At 37.1% G+C, this 24,102-nt stretch overlaps 1 protein-coding gene and 1 pseudogene across 1 annotated transcript; one reads left to right on the forward strand and one right to left on the reverse strand.

Moving 5' to 3' along the window:
- The window catches only part of LOC109107707, a 19,474-nt pseudogene extending 1,346 nt beyond the window's left edge, over positions 1-18,128 (reverse strand).
- Positions 18,129-18,838: 710 nt separating this feature from the next.
- On the forward strand, positions 18,839-24,092 carry LOC109107347 (transmembrane protein 151B-like). The gene is made up of 2 exons (XM_019120613.2): positions 18,839-19,223; positions 22,093-24,092. Exons 1-2 carry the CDS (start codon positions 19,119-19,121, stop codon positions 23,644-23,646), a joined length of 1,659 nt encoding a protein of 552 aa, XP_018976158.2. The 5' UTR covers positions 18,839-19,118; the 3' UTR covers positions 23,647-24,092.
- Positions 24,093-24,102: the final 10 nt, after the last annotated feature.

Raw genomic sequence — 24,102 nt, forward strand, 5'->3', positions numbered from 1 at the left:
AAATTTATAAATACTTTAATAAATAATACTAAAATAACACCGTTCTTTACCTCTGCCACTGCATCCTAGGAGAAGATAAAGGCATTCAGGTGGGAAACAGTTACTAGTGCTCTAAAATACAGCCGCAACAGAGGAAGGGATTCTTCCATGGGGGACGTGAACTTCTCCAGTGGAATAGGCAGCTGTACAGGACAAACAAATCAAATTTCAGATGAAGACCGCTTTAATTGGTTTGCAATAAAAATGTAGCAGCAAACTCAATCAAAATAACTTCCCCTCTGCCTCGTAACTACAACTGTTCTCTGATGACATTGGTAATCATCCCTCCACTCCAGCAACCTGTGCATGAGATCCAGCTCATGAGATGAGATTACGTTTATGATCTCTTTATGAACTTGAAGAATCAAAGTTTTGGTGGAATGTACTATCAATGGAGACATACAAATGAATATGTGAGTAAAGGTTTGAAATGAGTGAGTAAATGATGACCGAATTTTCAATTTTGGGTGAACTATTCCCTTTACAATTCTTGATTAGGAATGATAAAGGGGTCGTGAACTTATAATCAGTGGTGGAAATGGTCAAAATTCACTGGAAGGACTCTAGCTTGGGGGGGGGGGGGGGGGGGTAATTTTAGATGACTTTATAATCTATTATAACATTTATTAACAACTTATTTAATATTTTCTCTAAACATTCTTGTATATTAAGGCAAGCACCTGCAATTCTGGCCAAATAAAAAATATGTTTTGTGTGAATTTGTACGTTATAATGTAAGCATCATTAATGACCCCCTGTGTTTAATAAAAGATAATACTGATTAGTGAAATTAAAGAAAGATTTAATAAAAACTGAGAATGATTAGTGTCTCTGATTGGCCTGTTTAGCAAAGCCCTCAAAAAACTTCTTATTTACTGGTACAGTATTGAATGGTTTTTATAATATATTTAATAGTTTACACTTTGCAAAAACGTTTGCAGTTAGTTTTTAATATGTGACCCTGGCCCACACAAACAGTCTTAAATCGCACCGTTATATTTGCAGCAATAGCCAACAATACATTGTATGGGTCAAAATAATCCATTTTTCTTTTATGCCAAAAATCATTAGGATATTAAATAAAGATCATGTTTCATGAATATATTTTGTAAATTTACTACCATAAATATATCAAAACGTATTTTTTTATTAGTAATATGCATTGCTAAGAACTTAATTTTGACAATTTTAAAGGGGATTTTCTCAATATTTTGAATTTTTTGCCCCCTCAGATTCCAGATTTTCAAATAGTTGTATCTTGGCCAAATATTGTCCTATCCTAACAAATACATACATCATACATACATCAATGGAAAACTTGTTTATTCAGCTTTCAGATGATGTATAAATCTCAATTTCAGAAAATTGATCCTTATTACTGGTTTTGTGGTCCAGACAGAGTCACATATTACATTCTTAAGGACTCTACGCTTACATTTCTTTTCAGGAGTACTAGTGCTCCTAAAAAACTAGGAACAGACACCTTCTGATCAATGACAGAAATTAACCTTCCCTTTGATATCTGACTCCTTAAAGTTTTTTTTTTTTTAACCTTTGTAATGCAATTTTTCTATTTATTAATAGAATGTCATTTTCTATGCCAAAAAAAATGTAAATTAAACAATAAATTCAATTAAAATAATGAGATACAAACAGGAAGAATAAGTTACCAGTCAAATGAAATCAGCATCAACAATTCATCTTTGCATGGCACAGAAGAGCAAAGAAGTAGCATTTAGGAATATTTACAAATTTTTTGACAAGACTCAGACATGGCATTAATGCATCTCATAATAACAATGCTATGAGATCAATGTTTTAAATATACAGTTTTGAATACAGAAATTTAAACGATTTAAATGACTCAATTTATACTTTAATTAAAGGGGTCATATGATACGATTTCAAGTTTCCCTTTCTCTTTGGAGTGTTACAAGCTCTTGGTGCATAAAGAAGATCTGTAAAGTTGCAAAGACTAAAGTCTCAAATCCAAAGAGATATTCTTTATAAAAGTTAACAGTCTATCACACCCCCCTAAAACGGCTCGTTCTAACACGCCCCCACATGTCTACATCACTGTGTGGGAAGATTTGCATAACGCCGCCCAAATGTTCACGCAAAGAAAGAAGGCTTAACTATTATGCTCTCTGTTGCCGCCGCTGTCATGTCGTGGAGACGCTGTGTGTTACGTTGTGAAAGCGAAACTACTTTGTTTGGTCTTCCAAATGAGGACACAACTAGAAATCAGTGGTTAAGTTGTATTTACAACACTGTTCCAGAACAGGTCAACCCAAATATTCAGATGTATGCAGTGCAATTTATGGATGACTGTTTCCTGAACTTGGGAAAGTAGCCTACAATGCCGTCTGCACACAAAGGCTGTTTCTATAAAGTGGGGCAGTTCCAACTTTGCAAGGACAGTCTAGCGCTTCTGACTCAAAGCCTGTAAGTACGTTGTAGTATTTAAAGAATTTGCCACTGATGATTCAAAAGCTAGTTTTGAACATAGTAGAGTAGCGCTTGTTTGTCATTTCTCTGATCACAAATGCAGACATGGTTTTAGGTTTACGCAGCATGATACGCAACGCAACGCGTAAAAAGACAGTATAAGTCATTATAATCATTAAGTATGTCCCCACTGGATGCAACAAATGCCTCGTTTGTAATGAGTTTTATTGGTTTTGTCTCGTCGCGCAGGGAGACAGCATCACAGTATGGTGAGGGGCGTAACATTTCTGCCACACGCTTGAGGCATTCAGCCAATCACAACACACTGGATAGCAGGCCAATCAGTGTACACCTCGCTTTTCAGAACGATGAGCTTTGTAAAAATCTACGTGTTTCAGAAAGTGGGGCATAGAGGAGCAACAATAATGTACTTTATGTGAAAAATAATGTGGTTTTTTAACCTTAAACCGCATAAACACTTTGCATTACACCAAATAAACAAAATAATGTTCTTTTTAGCAACATCATATGACCCCTTTAAAAATGAAACAGAAACTGCCAGTAGGTGGCAGCAAGTCACTGTCTTTGACACTGAATCATGCATTCAATCGATTTGTTCAAACGGCTGATTCATTTAGGAACGAAGCAAGTGACTCTCTATATGAATGGGTCATTGAATCATTGACTCACTAGATTTGTTCAAAAGCAAAGATTCATTCCTAAACGAAACAGAGCTGTGTCAAAGACTATAGATGCGCAGAGGCTCAGCTGTGACTGTTTTTGAACTACATTTTTGTTGATGAAATAGAGCAAAATTGACAACAGTGTTACCTAAAATGTAAGTCACTTAATATTAACTTTTGTAAAAAAAAATCAAAAATGTATAAAACTGTTGTGTACTGTTGTATAAATTCAATTTCACATTTGCAAACTCTCGTTATAATGATTTAAATGCGGTTACCCTCCTTAGTTCATTGCAATCTCACAAACCTCAATTTTAATGAACGAAGCTCTCTACAGTACACTGCACACTGAATCTATTATTTACATCATCTTTCTACACTTTGTTTGTTACAATGAATGACAAAAACTGCAGTCTGCTTTCACGATCTGTGCTGTGAGGAGCAGTACGCGCAGCAATAGAGAAGCATTTCTATTGGCTGCAGTCTGCAGGTATTATGGCGAAAGACGTGTTGCACAGCAAGCCATAAACACAGCGGTACGTTTATGTGCTGGGATCGCTTAGAAGACGCTTTAATTTCCAAATAAACCTAACCAGCTGGAAGTGAAACGCCGTCCCCCCTCGAAATTCACTCCCTGGACTCAGTCCCCTCAGTATCCACACTAGAGTAAAACATTCCACAAGCCTTCAGTACAAAGCTGTTTTTAGACTAACAACAAAGTTTTGAGTTCTGAAACTTACAGGATGTTTTTAGAGTACAATGACCTCTATGTCAAAAGATCAAGGGAATGCTGGTTTCACAGTTCATGACCCCTTTAATGGCTAAAAAAATAAATAAATACATAAAAATCTTAGCAATATTCACAAAGTTGCCGAATTTTATATTGGCAACAAAACAAGTATATAAATTGATATACAGTACTTATACCTGACTATTCACTACGCTAATTTCATGTATCCCTGCAATTGAGAAACTATGGTAGATTCTAAAAAAAACATTTTTTTAAACTAAATTAGACTTTCCCAACTCAAATCATCTGATGTTGTGAACTGCACTTTACAGCTGAAATCTCAGCATGAATAGGATCACAGCTCCAGTTGCCCAGAATTGCAAAGACAGAAGTACAGTAATGTTTCCATTATGCCTAATCTGTGCGTTCTGTAGGTCACCTGACAAAGACACCCCTTACCTGCTGTAGCGGGACCCTCAGCGATCACAGCCAGCCTCATGGTGACACTGTAGCACCGCTGTAGAGGCAAAAGCATGAAGCAGCCAAAGAGCGGGTCACCGAATGACACAGCCTCATACTGCACCAGCAGAGCCGAGTATAGGTCATGAAAGGAAGCCAAGCCTGGTGGAGGTGAGCCCAGATCCAGCGCCTCAAGCTGAGCTGGCCGTGTTAGCCTGCGAAACAGTGCCCAAGTGAGCTCTTGCACAGGCCGCTCCAGGAAGAGGTCACTGGAGCACAGAAAGACACAGGCTAGACGGGCTAACTTTGCCACTGGTGGCACCGCAGTGAGCGCCTGCTCTCTCCAACTCTCCAGAACAAGCAGACATTGAAGGCAGTTAGTGACTGACTGCACTGACCCTGCTGGAAGAGACTCAACCTGATGCCCACCACCAGCTGACAGCCCCATTCGCTCATAGAGACTTATGAGCGGTAAGAAGGGCCAATCAGAAGGCAGGGAGGGGCCGGTAAGTTCAGGTAGGAGATGAGAGCTGACAAAAGGCGTTCGGCCGAGGTACCGGTCACGGGATGAAAGGACAGAGGATTCCATGTGTGCAAGGTGGGCGAGGTAACAACCGCGGATGGAGGGCAAATGATGGAGAGCGTCACGCAGCAGAGCACCAATGGCAGGTGAAGTCCTGTCTTTAAGCTGCAGCTCAGCCAAAGCAGCCATCTCTGGTTCACCACAGACAATAAGAAAAAAAACATGTCATATTACAGAAGTTCATTTCCAAGACAACAATATATTTCTCATAAACAATAAGGTACATCCTTGTAGTGCTTAAATTGTAACATATTCTATTAAGTTTGGGACTGGTAAGATTTTTTTCCTTCAGAAATCATTCTAATATGCTGATTTGAAGCTTAAGAAACATTTCTTATTATTAATTTTGAAAATAGTTCTGCTTCATATTTTTTGATCAATAGAAAGTTCAAAAGAGCAGCATTTATTTGAAATGCAAATCTGTTGTAACAATTAGAGTTGCCTTTACTGACCCCAACTTCTGAACGATAGTGTATTAAAAAAAACAAACAAACAGACAAACAGAATAAAATAACACAGATACATTTTAAAAAATGACGAACATATACCAATAAATATATAAAAAAAGAAACAAACCAGAGTCAACTGTCCATGCAAAGACCTGCTACATTCGGTCTGAAATGTGCAGTTTGCTGCTCTCTTGTGAGTATAATGTGAAACTACAGCTTGATAAAGCTGGGATTTCAGTTCACTTTTTTCTTTTTACACTGAATCAATTAAAAATGAACCATAAATGCATTTAAAGCATGTTTTATACTTATATTAGAAAATTAGAAAAACATCTGGAGGTCAACATCTGAACAAAATAGTATACAATCAGAATATGATGAACAATAATATGAGATCAAATCTGAATTTCCAGCCAAGACCTGAGCAGATTTTAGACAAGAGACACTTAGTGTAATTAATCTCTCCCAATGAGTTTCAGCTTTTATCCCTGTACAGTTAACAAGACATGTCCTCATAGCACGTGTCTGAAGAGCTCCAAGAACATTAATACTTTTAACCATTGTACATCAAAGCAACATAAAAGACATGAACAATCATATTAAAATGAGATCCATTAAATAAAATTGCCTCATACAGACCCTCTGATCTAAAGGCACTTAAACTCTTACTATTAGTTAAGGTTAAACAAAATCAAATTTGCCCTTTTTTTCTTACATCAAAGAATTGTGACATTGTTATGACAATAAACATAAGTCATTAAATGTATTAAATTTATTAAATAATTAAATTAAATTATGATTAAATATGACAGTTGCTCAAAAAAGATTTGAAAAAAAATTATGCCCTTTCCAAAAGTCTTTTTTCTTCTTCTTCATTTCTGTTTAAACAACTGATGTCAAGTTGATGTATAATGTCTAGCTTATGTGTCTGGAGCCACTATATAACAAAATGTGAATATTTTGTGACTGAAGTCATTGTAATCATACAATATATTAGACAAACAAGAGCTTTACGGCAAACATCAGAGACTTACGGAAGGAGGCTGTGACTGAAGGTCATGACAGACATGAGTTCATGTGCCAGATATTCACTGCCAGGCAGCAGCCAGGACACTAGAGCCAGCGATACTTGGTGGAACAAGGTGGCGTGTTTGGCCACCTCTGGGTCAACTGGAACCTAAAAATAATGAAGTCACAATGTAAAGCATTACAATTCATTTCATTAACTAACGAATGCTTTTCAAATAAAACCATCATATTTAAGACTTATATAGTTTCAAGCATAGTTAATGTTAATTAATCACAATATATTACATTTATTAAGCAAAGAAATGAAAACTACATTTTATTTTCTAATTTAAATATATTCAATATATTTTATATATATTAAATAATTATTTAAAATAATTACAATTATGATTTGTGTGTGTGTAAACATGCATACAATGTATGCAAATTTGTTAAATGCAGAGGTTGCAGTTACCAGCTTGTGAGCCAGTCTGAGCAGCAGATACAGCAGGTGGTGCTCATGGCATAAAATCCAGGCACTCATGTGAGAAACAGAGGGCATGGCTCCGATACAAGACTGCAGATAACTCAGTACAGAGTCCGAGAGGATGAGAGGACTGAACTGATGAAAGACAGGAGAAAGAAATTTACCACCAAGTTTACCTCAGCTCTTTTTTTTCAAGATTTACCATCAAAATGCATTTACCTTCTTTATTAAGCCTTTGTGGATGGAGGTGATGGTGTTCAGCAGGTACAGGAGGGCAGTAGGGAGAGACAGAGGGGAGTTGGGTCCTGCCATTGTGCTGGAGGTCTTCATCCTCGAGCAGCCCAGACCTGGCAGACTGGAGACGACCTCCCCACCAGCCGCACTCAGCCCGGGGTTACAGATCATAGAGCTGGACCTGCAGCAGGAGAAGAGAACATAATCACTATTATGGTCCAATGACACAATATCTGCTCTTTTTGTATGGCTCAAAATGATCACTATAGACTTTAAATTTCGATAAAAAAAAAACAATATAAGCTTAGTCTTATCCTATATTTATTTATTTATTTAGTTAGTTATTTCCCATATGAGCGTCAATGACTATATTAATGGCAAAAATAATACAACATACAATTAAACTTCAAAAAAAAAATGATAATCATCTCAAATAGAAATCAGGCAATATATTTTACTTGATTCTTTAAGCAAACAAGCAAATTGTAAAGAAAAACTAACAGTCATATATTATTAATTTTATTGTGCATGTACACTGTAACACCACAAATAAAGTCATTAAAATTGTAATCTTACAAAAAAATCTCACTACAATCATTATTTTATTATTACATTATTTTATTGTTATCATAAGATTAATCCTGATTAATCGCATCCAAAATAAAAGTTTTTGTTTACATAATGTGTGTACTGTGTATATTTATTATGTATCTATAAATACTCACACATACAGTATATGTTTTGAAATTTTTTACATGTATATATTTATATTCATATAATTTATATTATATATAAATAAATTTAAGTACATAAAATACATAAGACATACACAGTACACACACATATATTATGTAAACAAAATCTTTTCTTTTGGATGCAATTATATTATATTACATTACATTACATTATATACTGTTGTGGATATGTTTAATTCTCTTAATGCAGAAACTATCGGTCAATAGGTTTCTAAAAGTTAATAACCGATTTGTTTAAAAAAAAAAAACTTAAATTAATAGGATATAGATAGATAGTAACAGATGTAGTTAATCTCAGGAAATATCAGTAAGAGTTCACTGTACCTAAAGCTGCTGGTTATATTTTGCATGGCCTGATGGGATATCAGTGGCAGAAAGTACGTCTGAAGTTAGTGACTCGAGTTCTTGTAGACACTGTACCGGCTGGAAAGAGCTCTTACAAAGGAATCAGATCAGATCGTTCACATTACATATGCAAAGGATATTATATAAAGGTAATTATTTAAAATATCTGTCATTTTAGGCCCATTTGCGCTAAGAGTTTAAGTTACCACAACTAAATGTTGATATAGTCCAAAGGGATAAATATATGAAAGAAAAAAGTATGCAAGGCTGTAAATGGCACTCAATTTCTACTAGCAGTGTAAAAAAAAAACAACATAAAAATGCTTTTTTGTGAAGATACATTATCAGCAGCTATTTTGTGCAGACAGCATTATCTTGCCTTGAGGGATCTTACTGAATGCGCTGAATAATGTGGAATAATCTTTCATATTTTGGTGTTTATCACACCAGAAGCTTTGTTGAAGGGCAGTTTGGATCTAAAGTTTAGCTCCTAATGTCCTTACATATGCATTTATCAACTTTTCAAGGCATTTATAATGTAAATAGTGTACTTAAAAGTGGCTAAATATAAGCTTCAGGTTGATTTTACATGCCTTCAGAAGAACAGGCTGTTTTTAAATAACTTTGTTTAGGGGGGCTGGTGTGACACTGGCTTTGATGCTTATTTCTTTCTTATTAATACCTACTTGTACACAGAGCTGTGAATAATACGCCTCCATGTAGAGCAGGTAGGACGGAAGCAGAATCAGAGCACTTGACATTTGAGCTGGGCCATCGAGTGCTCTCACACAGCCCTTGAGAGAGCTAATGACAGTGGGCTGGAGACCCGTCACATGACTCCACACAACCGGAGGAGGTGGAGGACACTCTGTACCCTCAGCATTGTCAATACACACAGAGAGTCAGCTCAAGGCCATATCCAAAATGTATAGAACACAAATTAAACTGCAATATTAATATTAACAAAGCAAGACATAAACTATGGTGGTACATATTTCTCTTAATAAAAATTAAAACACTCACAATCTGTAAAACCTAATCAAACAGAAAATAGTTCAAAATCTCTTTCTAGTTATTTTTAAGGAATCCATGAAATTGCTTAATTAGTGAACTTTTTCTTTTCCCTTTTTTTCCAGCAGGACGTATGAAATAGCTAAATATATACATACTGTATAATGTCAGTACATAATGTTTAATTCATTTTTGTAATAAATATTTAAGTATAATAATTGTATTAAATGTGATAAATAATAATACAGGTTTTATTAGTATTAAGATGATGTATTTCAAAACATGACAGTCAATGAATATTCCACTAAAACTGATTGAATAATATTTATAAACATGATTAATAATAATATAACAGTAAAGACATTTATCATTTTACAAAAGATTTATATTTCAAATACATGCTGTTCTTTTAAACGTTCTATTAATTGGAAAATCACAAAAAATATTTTAAAGTAATTGATAAAATATTAAGCAGCAAAACTGTTTTCAACATGGATTATAATAAGAAATGTTTCTAGAGCAGCAAATCAGAATATGTTGGATCATATGACACTGAAGACTGCAGCAATGACCGCTGAAAATGCAACTTTGCAATCACAGGAATAAATTACATTTTAAAATATATTAAAATAGAAAATTGTTATTATAAATTGTACTGAACAGTACTGAATTTTCAATCAAATAAATCCAATGAAAATAAGAGAATTCTTTTAAAAAACACATTAAAAAAATCCTATCAATCCAAACATTTGAACAGTAGTGTACAGTATATTAATAGTTTTGAAATATTTCTTAAATGATCAAAAAAAAGTAGCAAATCAAATACACACACTCTATTTACATTTTTATTTATTAATATAATGTGCAATTGTTGATATATTTGGGCATTGTTTGCTACAATGGTAACATCATAAATGTGTGGTCTCACCTGACTAGGTCTCTCTGGAGTTCTTCATGGCATCCTGCCGTTTGAGTGACCTGAGTCAGCAGCACGAGCAGAGCTCTGATTGGCTCCAGCTCCAGAAGCAGCACAGCCTCAGATGAAACACACAGGCGGTTCCCAGCCTGCAACCTCTTCACCAGCACGGGATACAGGTCTCTGGAATGAAGCACACACTCACCGTCCGTCACTACAATCACATGCTTTGAATACATTCCCAAACATCCGTTTATTCACAATTTACACATCTATTTTAAAATGTAAAGTGGCTGGTCCTCCTCACGTGTACAGATTGCAAGCCTGTCCGTAGCTAGCAGCCACTGCGAACAGCCTCAGCGCCTCTGTACTGCAGCGAAGAGCTTCACCTGCTTCCAGCAACATCTCTGATGCTTCCACAACCACGAAACGACACAAAAACTCCACACATACACAATTCAGCAAAAAAATAAGTTTTGACAACAGAAAAACAAACACATAGACATATTTCAGCACAACAATATGTTTTGACATCTGAGTAGGAGACCTGTCACTTGTTTTAATAAGCATCGCAATCATTTACTAATGTGGGTGGGAGACTGTCAATTTTGCAATAAGTAATATAATTATAATTATTCACAAGTAGTGGGTGCTTGACACTGTTAACCTACACAGTATAGTGGATACTTACTATTCTAGCACAAGCATGCCTCCCAGCACTTGCTAAAACACGAAGCAGCTTCATTGCCAAGGCAACAGGGAGCCCATACAAAGAGGACGGAGCCTGTGAGGTGGCAGGAGCCCAGGAGCAGGGAAGAAACTCAGAAATCAAAGTGTTCATTAGCCGCGGACAGTCCAGGATCTGACAGAGAAAACGGTTGGAATTTGAATGAAAAACAGCAGAAATATTTGTTGGCTTATCATTAGTCCAAATCTAAAGTAAAAACACAATGTAGCACTGAAGTTCAGATCATAAGGTAATAGTAAAGTTCAGAGGATTCAGAACAGTGCTATTACTGTTAACTAAAACTACAACTATTAATAATCATTTTCAGTAATTAAAATAAAGCTGAAATTAAATAAAGCATGCATATTAGATTTTTTTTTAATTGCATTGGCAACTAACTGAAATAGAGAAGCTTAAGTGGAAATGGAAATTAAAATAATATATAAAAAAAATGACAACAGCAGATTATAATGTCATTCAAATGAAAATGTAAATAAAAGTGAATCCAAAATATTAATAAATACCATAACAGAATATATATATACTTACACTGAAATATATTTGATATAATGTTTACTTCATGCTGAGTATACTACAAATACATTTACAAATTTATGTATTTAATAAAAATACCTTGCAATTTTACTTTTAGTATACTAAACTAGTATACTTAACATCTGTTAAACAACACTGGTTCAGAATTCAGCTACCTGTGTTGCGAGCAATTCGGATCAGAACCTCCAGAATATCAAGAACAACCCGGGGTGAGGGCCGCACCACCTCCAGGATGTACCGCAGCCGAGGAAGACCCTGCATCTTCAGAAAGCCCTGATGGAAACAGAAATTTCAGTAATTCTACATAAGCAGCAACTAACTTTGCAGAAAGAGAGCAATCTTAGACCCCAGTTACCTTGACAACATCCTGCCTAGCAACATCATGATCTGTTTTTTTTTTCTTCTTTCTCTTTAGCAGTTTCTTTCATGGTCTCATCCAAGCCTTCATCATCCTCGTCCTCATCCTCCTGAGCAGTGGGCAGTAAAGGAAAGGGTGCCATCCCGAGCAACCATGAGAAGGCATTATCCAAGCACTCCTAGGATGAGACAAATCGGAAATGTTGTGGTTACTTGTAACTCCTTGTGGCAAAAGTGTATAAACGATATGCAAGATGATTGTCTCTTACTTCATCGTCAGATGAAACCAGCAGAGCTCGCAAGGCATGCACTGCTGCTGACATCACACCCTCCACACTGTCATCCAGGGAGAACCGCAGAAGAAAGAGGACTCCAGCATCCAATAAAGAAGACAAGACGCTGCCTTTCAGAGAGGAAATGTACTCACCAGCCCGGGCCTGATGGAGAAACCATATACAGTGTTTATAAGAGACTATTTCTACAGAAATAGAAAGAAACAGCCACATAGCTTCTTTTGGCATTAAAAATCAAGTCATGATTTACTAAAAACAAGCAGTAAATAATTAGCAATGAAAAGGCATTGATATACATGTCTTATCCCAGACTGACGGATAGAAGTGCATCTTTGAAAGGATCCAGCATTTCTCTCATAGTACCATCTTTGTTTTCTCGAATCTACAAGAAATATAATAGCTTTTCACAGCAACTCAATGGACTTTCGTTTTAATTTTGAAATGTTTGTTTACTTTGGTTAGGACATTAGCGAGAGTGCTGACGGCCAGATTGCGCTGTTGGTTCAGCTGACTGCGAGAGAGGAGGAAAAGCTCTTGCAGTGAGTAGCCAGCCAGCTGGAACAGAGGAGAGACAGAAAATGATAGTTAGTATTACACATATACAACAGCTACACACATCTGCATTTGACTAATACAAACACCTTTTAAAAGAAGTACTGGCATCAGTTCTAGTTTGCTGCCAGTCTTAAAAAATCCAGCAGATGAATTTAGCTGAACCCACTCACCTCTGGCTCCTCTCCATGGTGATGCAAGCCTAAATGGGTGGGCACGTCTTTGGTGGGGGGGATGAGAGAGCCAGCAAAATCAAAACGTGCTTGCATAGCCTTTAATAAAGCATTCATGCAAACAAGAACAGAGAATAACATTATTAAAGTCAATATAAAATGAAACGTCACCCTATTTTCTAAATGAATGTTGTAGATCTTGCTTCATGGATCTTTTACTTGACCTTGTCATTTTTGTTCAAAATTTTATAACTTGATCTTTCAGTGAGATGAGACAGACTTCTCTCTAGTGATGTATGCCAGACTTCTCCAATCATTTTGCATGCATGCAGCAATGTTAACCGTAAGAAATTTTTAAAAACCAATAAACACTATAAAACGGTAGAAATTTGTCAACTGGTAGAGATTTTGGACTATCGTTTCTATCATCTCAACATTATCACCTGTACCACCTGTTCAACAAAACAAATAAACATATACGTGCTCATACAACCTCAAAAAAACTGAAATTACTTAAATGCCTTATAATACTTATAGAAATTTATATTTGCTGTATTTATATAATTATATATAAATATAAGGCCTCGAACTGTTATATTTATATAATTATATATAAATTATAGGCCTCGAACTGTTAAATGCACACATTTGTCAAAATGCCCATCTTTGCAAGTATCCTCGTGAACACAGTAGGTCTTAAGTGAAAGCAAACAGCTGAGAAAGAAACTGTGTAACAGTAAATTGGATCAGGGCAGCTCTTAAAGTGACAGCAGTCTAATATCCCTGCTGTCTGTCATTTATATTAATCAAACAACAAAAGAGAAAATCTCTCACTGCTTTTGACTAAACGACTTTTGTAACTTTAATAAGAAGAAATATATTTAATTGACAGTGAAAAATATGCTGTGTTTTTATAAATTTGATTATTTCATACAATGTATGTAGCATTTCTTATTTGCTTGTTCTACTGTAGGTTTTTGTCCTTTTGCTTGTAGTTAGTTTTTTTTTATTATTATTATTATTTAATCGCTGACTGGCGTCAATGACATTGCATTTTTTTGTTTTTGTTTTGTTTTTTTTAATTTAGGCTAGTATTAGTTTTTGTAATATTGACACTGGTGACCAGAATTATTTAAAAAAAAAATATTTAAAGCAAAAATAACTATACTGTGATATATATTGTTACCGTGAAATAAAACAACTCATACCATGATATATGATTTTGGTCATATCTCCCACCCTAAGTAAGTTGTATGGGATATTTTTACATAAATTTGAGAAGCCGAATAATTTGAAGTTTAATTCATGTCTGTAGCACAAACAATGCAGTATTAGTTACAGTATGTGCTCAATAAAATTAGCTAAATAAAACAACTCCTAAATAAAACAACTCCTAAGATTTAGTGGTTAGTACCTTTTTGGTGCTCTGCTTCCTGGGTTCAGGAAGGTCTCTTGTCCATTCCAGTTTTTCTGACTCCACCTTGTCCATGTGAAGCCATTCCTTTTGAGGCTTGATTGGCAGCTCCTCCTCTGTAAATAATAAATAACACCAATATTACAAATGATTAATAGTAACAGAGAGCAACAAAAAACACTAGACTTTCAGTTAGCTTAAAAGCCTATTCCAGTTCCCATGTATATTGACATACACAGCATCACATGCTGACAGCAGTGCAACTACGGAAGAACTGTTCTCTGAACAGTAACCCCTGATGTGCTTCATCCATAAACGTCAATGAGTTCCTCTTATCTCTATTACCTTAAAACAAATTGGTGCTTGCTCTAGCTAACTCTGCTCTAATCAGACTAATTGAAATTGATGCATCTGCCTTAGCACGCTGGCCTCACAGCTCAGCTGGACAGATCTGCGAAGTGTACAGTCCTGAATATGTGTGGTGAGTTCCAAGCCGAGGGTGAATAACGAACTGGAAACCATCCAGCTTGTGCTGACAAGATTGAGAAGACCACATCCGGTACATTAGCTTTACTTTCTAATGCTGTATGCATGCAGACCAGTCCAAAATCCCCATTCAGCTTTCTTCATGAAACTAAAGCAATGCTGTAATACGGAGTAGTATGTGTCAAATAAATCTCAAATCCATAGGTTGACTGTGTGTGTAATAACATTTTTACAACATTTATTCACCATGCAGTGGTACATGATGTGATCCATCTCTGCCAAACAAGCTCTGAACTCACTTACCTGTAATTGGAGGTTGAGCTACAAGCTGATTCTCATCTTCCTCGTCATCCTCCATGGTATCCCTCTGAGACTCCTGAGCTTTTATTGTGTGGTCTAACTGTGGAGACGTGCTGTTAGGCAGAGGTTCATTCAGGAAGTCTTCTCTTTGCACAGGACCAGATGCTGACTCAGATCCTGGGGTTATCTGTTCCCTTCGAGATCTCACAAAGTCTACTAATCTAGGGCCTGACATAATATAACAACATGAGGACGAAGTGAACAAAATGTCACTGTTACAAAAGGCATGTTCCACAAATTAGGTCTAAAAATGAAGATATAAATAAAACAAAGCAGTAGATTTTTTTTTTTTTTTATGGAATTCGCCCAAAAATGAAAATTATATTATTAATTACTCAGCCCCATGTCCTTCCAAACCCATAAGACCTTCGTTCATCTTCGGAACACAATTTAAGATATTTTTGGTCTTGCGGGTTTGGAACGACATGAGGGTGAGTAATTAATGACAGAATTTTCATTTTTGGGTGAACTATCCCTTTAAAGTCTTATGTTCACCAATACTGCATTTATTTGATCAAAAATACAATAAATAATACATTTTATGACAATTTAAATTTTCTGAATTTTCAGAAGCCATTACTGTCTCTAGTGACACATGACCCTTTAGAATTCATTACAATATGCTGCTTTGGTGCTCAGATATTTCTTATTATTATCAATGTTGAAAACAGTTGTGCCGCTTAATATTTTGATGGAAACTGAAATATTTTTTCAGGATTCTCTGACAAACCGGAAGTTCTAAATTAAAATCTATTTTAACATTATCAATGTCTTTACTATCTCTTTAGATCATTTTAATGCATCCTTGTTGAATAAAAGTATTAATTTCTTTAAAGAAATCTTAATGACCCCAAACTTTTGAAGGGTAGCGTGCATCAAAATTAAATATACTTTATACAATTGATATGCTAGAATGGGTTTGCAAATACAGCGGTTGCACATTATAATAATTCAGAAGACTAGCTTGTTAGGGACCAAATAATACATGTATATATATTATAAATATATTTCCCACAAACTAACAAATATATATTTGCATACAGTATTTTTTTTTCTTTACAATAACCTGAGTAGGGGGCTGTTGACACAGATCACATTTTTATATAAATTTGTTTCATGTTTGGCATTAGAAGTTAAATTCAATTCATGTTTATTTGTATAGCGCTTTTCACGATACAAATCGTTGCAAAGCAGCTTTACAGAAAATATATATATATACAAGCTACGCAATATCGGGTTCATTATCGAAGGCGATACATCTGCGATAATGAACGCGATATTGGGTAGCTTGTCAGTGATCTACGGCTCTGTCTATTAAATGCCGGTCCATTTGAAAGCAGGTGATGGTGATTTAGCGCTAATCAGGGAACCGGCTTTACTGACTAGATGCGCATGATTATATCGTTAGATATATCGCCCAGCCCTAGCAGAAATGTACAGAAAAAATAAATTAAAGATGTAATCAAACAGACGATGAACACTATTAACAGCAATTATTATATTTTGCAATCAAACTTATAGCAAAGTTTGGTAGTTCTGTATGTTGTTTCAGGATTGGCATCAAGTGAAGAAGTGTCAGTGAAAGATATTGAGCTTACCAAGCTGTGCCAGCAGCTTCCTCTGTTCCTCCAGGATCTCACTCTGGGACATCGCCTGCAACTTTGCCTGGTTCTCCTCGTGGATTTTCCTCGTCTCCATGGCACTATTTGCAATCCCAAGTCCTTGACCCGTAAGTAGCACAGGGCCACCAACACGCTCTGTAACAGAAGCCCAATCAGAAATCAAGCATGCTTTAGTTAACCATGAAAACTTAACAATGTGACAGCACTTACCTATTACTTTTGACTCGGGTCGCTCAGTCTCCATATTCTCCAACGGTGAGAAGCTCATATGTCTAGATGCAGAAGACTGATCTCTAGTCTCTGAAGTTGAACCATTTAAAGACTGAACATCTTCCTTCTTAACCCTTTGCGCTGCAATTTGACGTGCAAAAATACTTTACCTTCCCTTACTATATCATCCCTTCCCCAACCCCAATCACAAATACAAAAACAAAAAAGAAACATAAACAAACAAGCTGGGAGGGATTTTGTGCATGCATAATATTTTCTCACCTCACTTTCCATTACAGATCTATGTCTGTAGACTTTAGGGAAAGCGGGAGCGACACAAGTACTGCACTCGTGTCCCTCTCCTTTAGGAAGACATAAACAATAAGCAGGGCATTGGCATGTTGAAATCCAATCAAACAACAGGCACACTGTAATAAATGTGACTCACAATGATTCTAGATAGGACAGCACTGATGTGGGTATCGTGTCTGTCCAGTCGATCTCCTGGGTCCTCATCTTCAAAACGCACCCGCTCCTGTTTGAAGCGTGACTTCTTTGGAGGCGCAGGGGTCAAGGTGGGAAGGTCATCTGGAAGATCTGAAGGTGTAGATTAAATAATTTCTGTACAAGGTTAATATAAGTTTGTTTTATATCAGCCTGGTCTTATTTAAGCAGGTCTAATGAAACTCAGCATTAAATTTGTTCAAGAAAGACATGTTTAAAGATAACTTACAGAACGCTACCTTCTATAGTCACAACATCTCTCTGGTGTCCCTGCTCCTGTGCATCAGCTGCAGCAGCGTCTCCTGTGCGTTTATCAGGGCGCTTCACTACAGCGACAGAAGACTGACCGCGCGTCGCCAGAAGCTGCTGCTGCTCCCGGAGCACATCCGCCTCGCTGTCTGTGGGCTTGGGACGCCGCAACATCCCAACTCCCGAATTAACACAAGGGCGTCTAATGGTTCGGAGGAGACTGTCGGAAATAATGATTCAGGATTTAGCTCTCAAATTTGCCTTTTCATCTTGTACTTCACTGACTGACAGTCTGAAAGTTTTCATGTTGGCTTGCAGAGGATATTAGGATAATAAGCACATTTCCAGCAAGTTTCTAATATTATCAGTAATCAGTTCGTGATCAGCACAACAATGATGGAAATATCCAGGAACGTCGTTTATGCCACAGTCATCTATCAGCTATTTGACTGAATATGTACACACATGTAGAGTTTACAGACGTGACTCCATTTCCGGGTTATGTGTAGCCATTACAAAATAAAAGCCTTTCGGTTTAAAAGCTTTTTTTACATAAAAGATTGCATCGTTATTAAATTATATAAATATATAATATAACACAAAATAATGCACTTAGTTTTATTACATATTCTTAATTTTCATTTTTATTTACATTACTAGAACCTTATTTTATTTTACTTTTCTATCGTCGAAATTATATTACAGTAAATTATACTATAATATTTATTTTATATTAAAAAGTATTAAATATAATTTAATAAATATATCTACCACGAAGAGGCTTGATATAAAGGATAACAGAAATTATATTTTAACAAGAATATCCTAAGAGATCCTAACAAGAATACCTTTTATTATAGAGAGATTGTCTGCATGTCTGAGCAGTATATCTGGCTTTCCTCTGATCACTTTGCCAGTTTATACATGTAGGTACATGTGTTTATCATCACAGAGGCTTATGTTTATCATTATTCTATCTAATAAGTTCATATATTATCAACTAATTAAAACATTTTAAAACCTCAAAAAATATAAAAATATTAAAATATAAAAATAAAAATAAAAAATAGCTAATAAAATATATAAATGTATGTTGAATATCTTCACGGACAATTTTTATGACAAAACAAAACAAGCAACATCTTTATCTAATTATGCTGAGCGCATATTGCGCAGTTGAGGTCAGTATAAACACAAATCAAAAAATCATCTTCGGTCTCCATGAGACTTTGGAGAGCAGTTGTGTTTTTTTTTTTTTTTTTCCTCTCCGTCCTCCGCAGTCTCCCCGCGGTCTCCGCCCCCCAGTCTGCCTGAATGGGAACACCCAGAGCGGGATCCCCGGCGTTCCTGGCATCCATCCCAAACACAGCACCGCCGGACAAAACAACGTCCTGCTTAAGCGTGTCTCATTGAGAAAAGCGGCGTATTGCAGATAACATAACTGACTGCAATGTTACACCTGCCGCAGGATGTTGTCTCTAGATCTGGAAACTGATACTGCTGCGGAGGACACAGCGCCAAGCACCCCAGACGGAGGCGCGGAGACACCGGCCAGTCTCGATGTGCTGGAAGAGGTATGAGATGAGTCTTATGAGTACTGGATGTACCATAGTCATCATGGAGGAGATGGGATTTATGCATTATAACGCCTTGTAGGCTAATTGTCTTAGTTTGGTTTGACTTGTTCCAGTAAAAGGCTGGTCACACACAGTAAAGGCATGTTTGAAAAAACTTAAATTTGAAATTCAAAAAAAACTGTTATATAAAAAAAAATTTTATATGTAATGTATTTTTTCCTCCCAAGCAATTCCTCTGCTTCCAATTGATGCATAAACTTTATGGTGCACAAGTTATTGATGATCATCCATAGTGAAACTCAGCTCTTTGCAATATATAGTCAAAGATCACTGACTGCAGATCCAGATTAATAAACCCACTACAGGATGTATTAGTTTAATCTAATTTAGGTTTATATTAAAATCATCCTGCTGCTTACAAATTCCATGATGACAATAAATCTGACAAGACTCCAAGAGTGACAAACAGATTTAAATCACATTTTACAGCTCTATATATAGCTCTAAATCTGTTGTCATATTCACTGCACTCAGCTGATTTGTGCATTGATCAACACCTCTGTAATACACTGCTGTAATTATGGAATTGCCACTGTGGAAAAGATTATAAGCCTGTTAGCTTGAGAATCACCCTTACCACAGGGAGTTAGAGCAGATATGTTTAACTCAGTATTTTGGATAAAAACTTTCATATATCACGCTAAATAGCCTGCCACTGTTGCTGATTCCAACCAGCATCTCTGATATTAATTGTATTGGTGCATATTGCCTGCCAGTTCTGTGAATGTCCCTCAGCTCGTCTTTCACACAAATTCTGCTTGCTGGAACTCAGAACTGTGATATTAAACTTAGTTTTTGAGATGGTACCACAGTAAACCGACAAACAAAATCAGTGCCCCACATTCGGTATTCATTTAGTCATTATCAAGTTTCATGTAATCTACTTTACAGGCATCTTAGATCACAACCATATTATGTCCAAAGTTTCACTTATCCAAGAGCAGTGAGGACAAGAGCAGTTTTTCTACAGTATGCTTTTGAATGGCTGACTGTTAGCTCTGTCACAGTATTGTCTTTCATGTGGGATTTCCATTATTGATGTTGCACCTCACTCTCCCCTCTTTAAAAGCCTTTCAACCATTATAAATATCAGAAGCTGTGGTATTAGCTGCTGAAATGTACAGACACTTATGGGACAACAGCATACTTTCTCAACTCATACAGATACCATCTGAGTCCATTTTATATGAGTCCAGATTTTGGATCAATTAAGCTAAATAAAAGTAGCCTCTTAGTTTGTTTTATTCAGTGAACTTTCAGTAATAACTGACATTTTCATCATAATTTGTATTCAGTAGCTCAGCACCCTTGAGTGAGATTCAAACCCACAAACTCAGAATTAGGAGCAAATATCCTTTTCCACATACAAACCACTTCTGTGCATTGCCAAAGAGGTGTACCAAGTCCAGAGTTAGCACACAAAAGCATTTCTGAGCTACTCTCCTGAAAGTTTTGAATATTAAAAAAAAATCTATTTGATAGATTTTGTCTGGCATTGATTAAAGACGCAAGACAAAGTTGCAGTGACATCCGCCACATATTGCTTCATCCATCTATGATTTTCACAATGTGGAAGAGAAGGCAAAAATTGTGCAATAGCATCATAAAAATGGAATTACCTGTAAAATGTTCAAATGGTTAACCAGTTTAATAAAGGTAAATTATCTGAAGCTAGTGAGTGTTTGTCTTAGGTTTAATAGACATAATCTGAAGACTTTGTGCCAGGATGTACTGTAAGTAATTAGGTCTGAACTGAGGGATTGCAACAAATCCTCAGTCTTGTCAGGCCCCACTTTCTCACATAGATCTATATATCCCTCTTGTCATCTTAAGGGTTTACTGTCAGAGCGTTGTCTGCACTTTATTTAAATTAGACTCAAATGAATGTCCATTGCAGACTTCATTTAGGAATGAAATGTATTTTATTAATTTTAAAGGGATAGTTCACCCAAAAATGAAAATTCTGTTATTAATTACTCACCCTCATGTCATTCCAAACCCGTAAGACCTTTGTTCATCTTCGGAATACAAATGAATATATGTTTTATGAAATCTGAGAGCTTTCTGACCCTCCCATAGACAGCATCGCAACTACCAAGTTCAAGGCCCAGAAAGGTATAAGGACATCTTTAAAATGCTCATTGTTTAATAGTTTTAATTTTAGTTAACAGCACTGATCTAAAGTAGGGATGCACGGATATGAACATTTTGGCCGATACCGGTAACCAATATTTTTTTCTTTATTTTTATTTGAAAGCCGATAACCGCTATGTTGGCCGATAAATCTATATCCAAATTTTTATATACTTTTTGAGAGCCTGATTACAAAAAAGTTCTCATCATTAAAAGCCATGTCCCAAACACTTAAACTTAAGTATCCTAGCTTGAACAGTGTACATTTTAAAAATAATTTTACTCTCCTATTACCAAATTTCATCATAAAAAGTCTTACAAATAAATAAAATAATGCATAAATAATGAAAACAAGTCATCTCAAGTCAAGTGTTTCTGAAGGAAATGATGCATTATTTATTGCCTTTAAGATATCGGACAAATTTTCTTATCAGAAAAATTGAGCATGAGCATTTGACCGATACCGATATGGTGGCCGATATATCGTGCATCCCTAATCTAAAGATATTTTATCTTTTTGTCCAATATCATTTCCTCATATAAGTGACATTAAATCTTGGATGGTTTGTATTGTATTCATTACCTCTTGTTTTCTTATTCACAGTATTCACAGCAAGCCTATGTGCCTTACAATATGCTTATTACTATTTCTCTTTTTCATTATTCCTTGTAGCAATGGCCAATAAAGCAGTCCCTAAGTGCCTCTATGTGCCGCGAGACACACTGGCGATGCCTCCTCCTTTCGCTGCTCATGTACAGCTGCCTGGGTGTTGTGACCTGGTGTCAGCTCACCCAGGTCACCAAGTTGAGCTTCGATTCCTCCAGTACTTCTCTCACAACCTCAATGAACTCTCTCAGAGGAGGAGGTCGCACCATGATATACCACGACAGCCCTTGCTCTGATGGTTACGTGTACATCCCCTTGGCCTTCCTTCTCATGCTCTACGCCGTTTACCTTATGGAGTGCTGGCACTGTCGCGCCCGCAGCGAGTTACAATGCAAGGCCAACATTGAGAGCGTGTATGACAGGGTTCTGCGCATGCGTCAAGCCAGACCATGCGTGTGGTGGAAAGCCATCAGTTACCATTTCGTACGCAGGACTCGACAAGTAACGCGTTACCGGAATGGAGATGCCTACACGACCATGCAGGTTTATCACGAGCGTGTTAACACACATGTAGCCGAGGGTGAGTTCGACTACAGTCGCTACGGAATGAGAGACGTCTCGCGGAACTTGTGCGGACTGGAGAGTCACACGGCAACACGGTTGCATTTCTCCAAGTGCTTTAGCTTCACAGGAGCAGGACCTGAAAATGCTTACCTCAACCAACGAGCCAGGTTCTTCTCGGAAATTGAGGGACTGGATGACTATATGGAAGCCCGCGAAGGCATGCTGCTGAAGAACGTCGACTTTAAGGAGCACCTCATTGCTTACGTGGATCCCGACCAAATGCCATGGTACACCTCGCGGGTCACCTTCTGGTTGGCAGCTCTCCTCATGCTGTCCTGGCCACTGCGAGTGCTGATCGAGTACCGCACGGCATTTGTGCACTACCAAGTTGAGAAACTCTTCGGACTAGAGTATAGCAACAACACCCCATCTCCAGAAGCCGACGCCACCTTGAGAAACACTCGCTATGGCCTTCCGAGAGCAGAAACCGTTGACAGTACGGAGCTGGAATGGCACATTCGCTCAAACTGCCAGCTTATACCAAGCTACTCAGAGGCCATGCTGATGAACCTGGGGACTTCTGGGTCAAACCAAAGAGACAGCATTTCCTCCAACCAACTGCTGTTGGACAGCTGCTCGACGCAGAGCTATGGGACACTGGTGCAGAACTGTGAGGACTGTTGCCAACACGAAGGCGGGCGAAGACAGCCGACTATCAGCTCTAGCTGTTCCTCCATCTTCTCTCGCCACACCTTCCACTCCCGTTTGTCCCTGGACACCTCGCACTTCTCGCTATGCCGCATGTACGGCTCCAGGCGCACCATGGGACTGTGGAGGAGCCGCAGTAGTACACTTACAGAGCGCTGCTGCCCTGATGAGCAGTGCTGCAGGTCTGACACCAGTCAGCTTGCGCTTAATGACAGCCCGCCGAACTACCAAGACGCCCGCTTCTTCCCAGTCCTCATTGTACATCGGCCTGAGGGCTGTGGGGACTCCTCTGAGGTGAGGAGATATTATGTTCGGAGAGGCTCCTGTTGTGTGGAGACTTCGGTTTAAAGTGGCTTGAAGTGGTCAAGCTGACTATTTCAGCGATAGAAAACATTTGTTAAACATTTTTATTTGCACTATGCAGAAAGTGGACTTGATGGCTGTTGCTTAATGCCGAACTGATGAAGTGTATTCTCTGAACTGTCTTGCTCTAACAGCTAACATTATAAATGTGGCTTATTCAGTGCAGCACTGAAGACTTTATTGTTTACATTTTGATTTCAATTAAAGGGCTGGATTGGAATTATCAATAAATAAAACCAGCTTTTCATACTATTTATGAACAGCTAGCTGACAAATATGCCAGCTTTAATAAATTCATATAAAAAAGAAAATCTTTCAACACATTACACATACAGTATATTTTACGTCAAAAACATGCATTGCTCGTAATAAATGTTTGTGATCACTGAAGGAAAGGGTTATGACTGCTGACTTGCTCCAAGAGAGAAGAGAGAAAGGGAG

Source organism: Cyprinus carpio, chromosome B17 (assembly GCF_018340385.1).
Source record: "Cyprinus carpio isolate SPL01 chromosome B17, ASM1834038v1, whole genome shotgun sequence".
Classification (NCBI taxonomy): domain Eukaryota; kingdom Metazoa; phylum Chordata; class Actinopteri; order Cypriniformes; family Cyprinidae; genus Cyprinus; species Cyprinus carpio.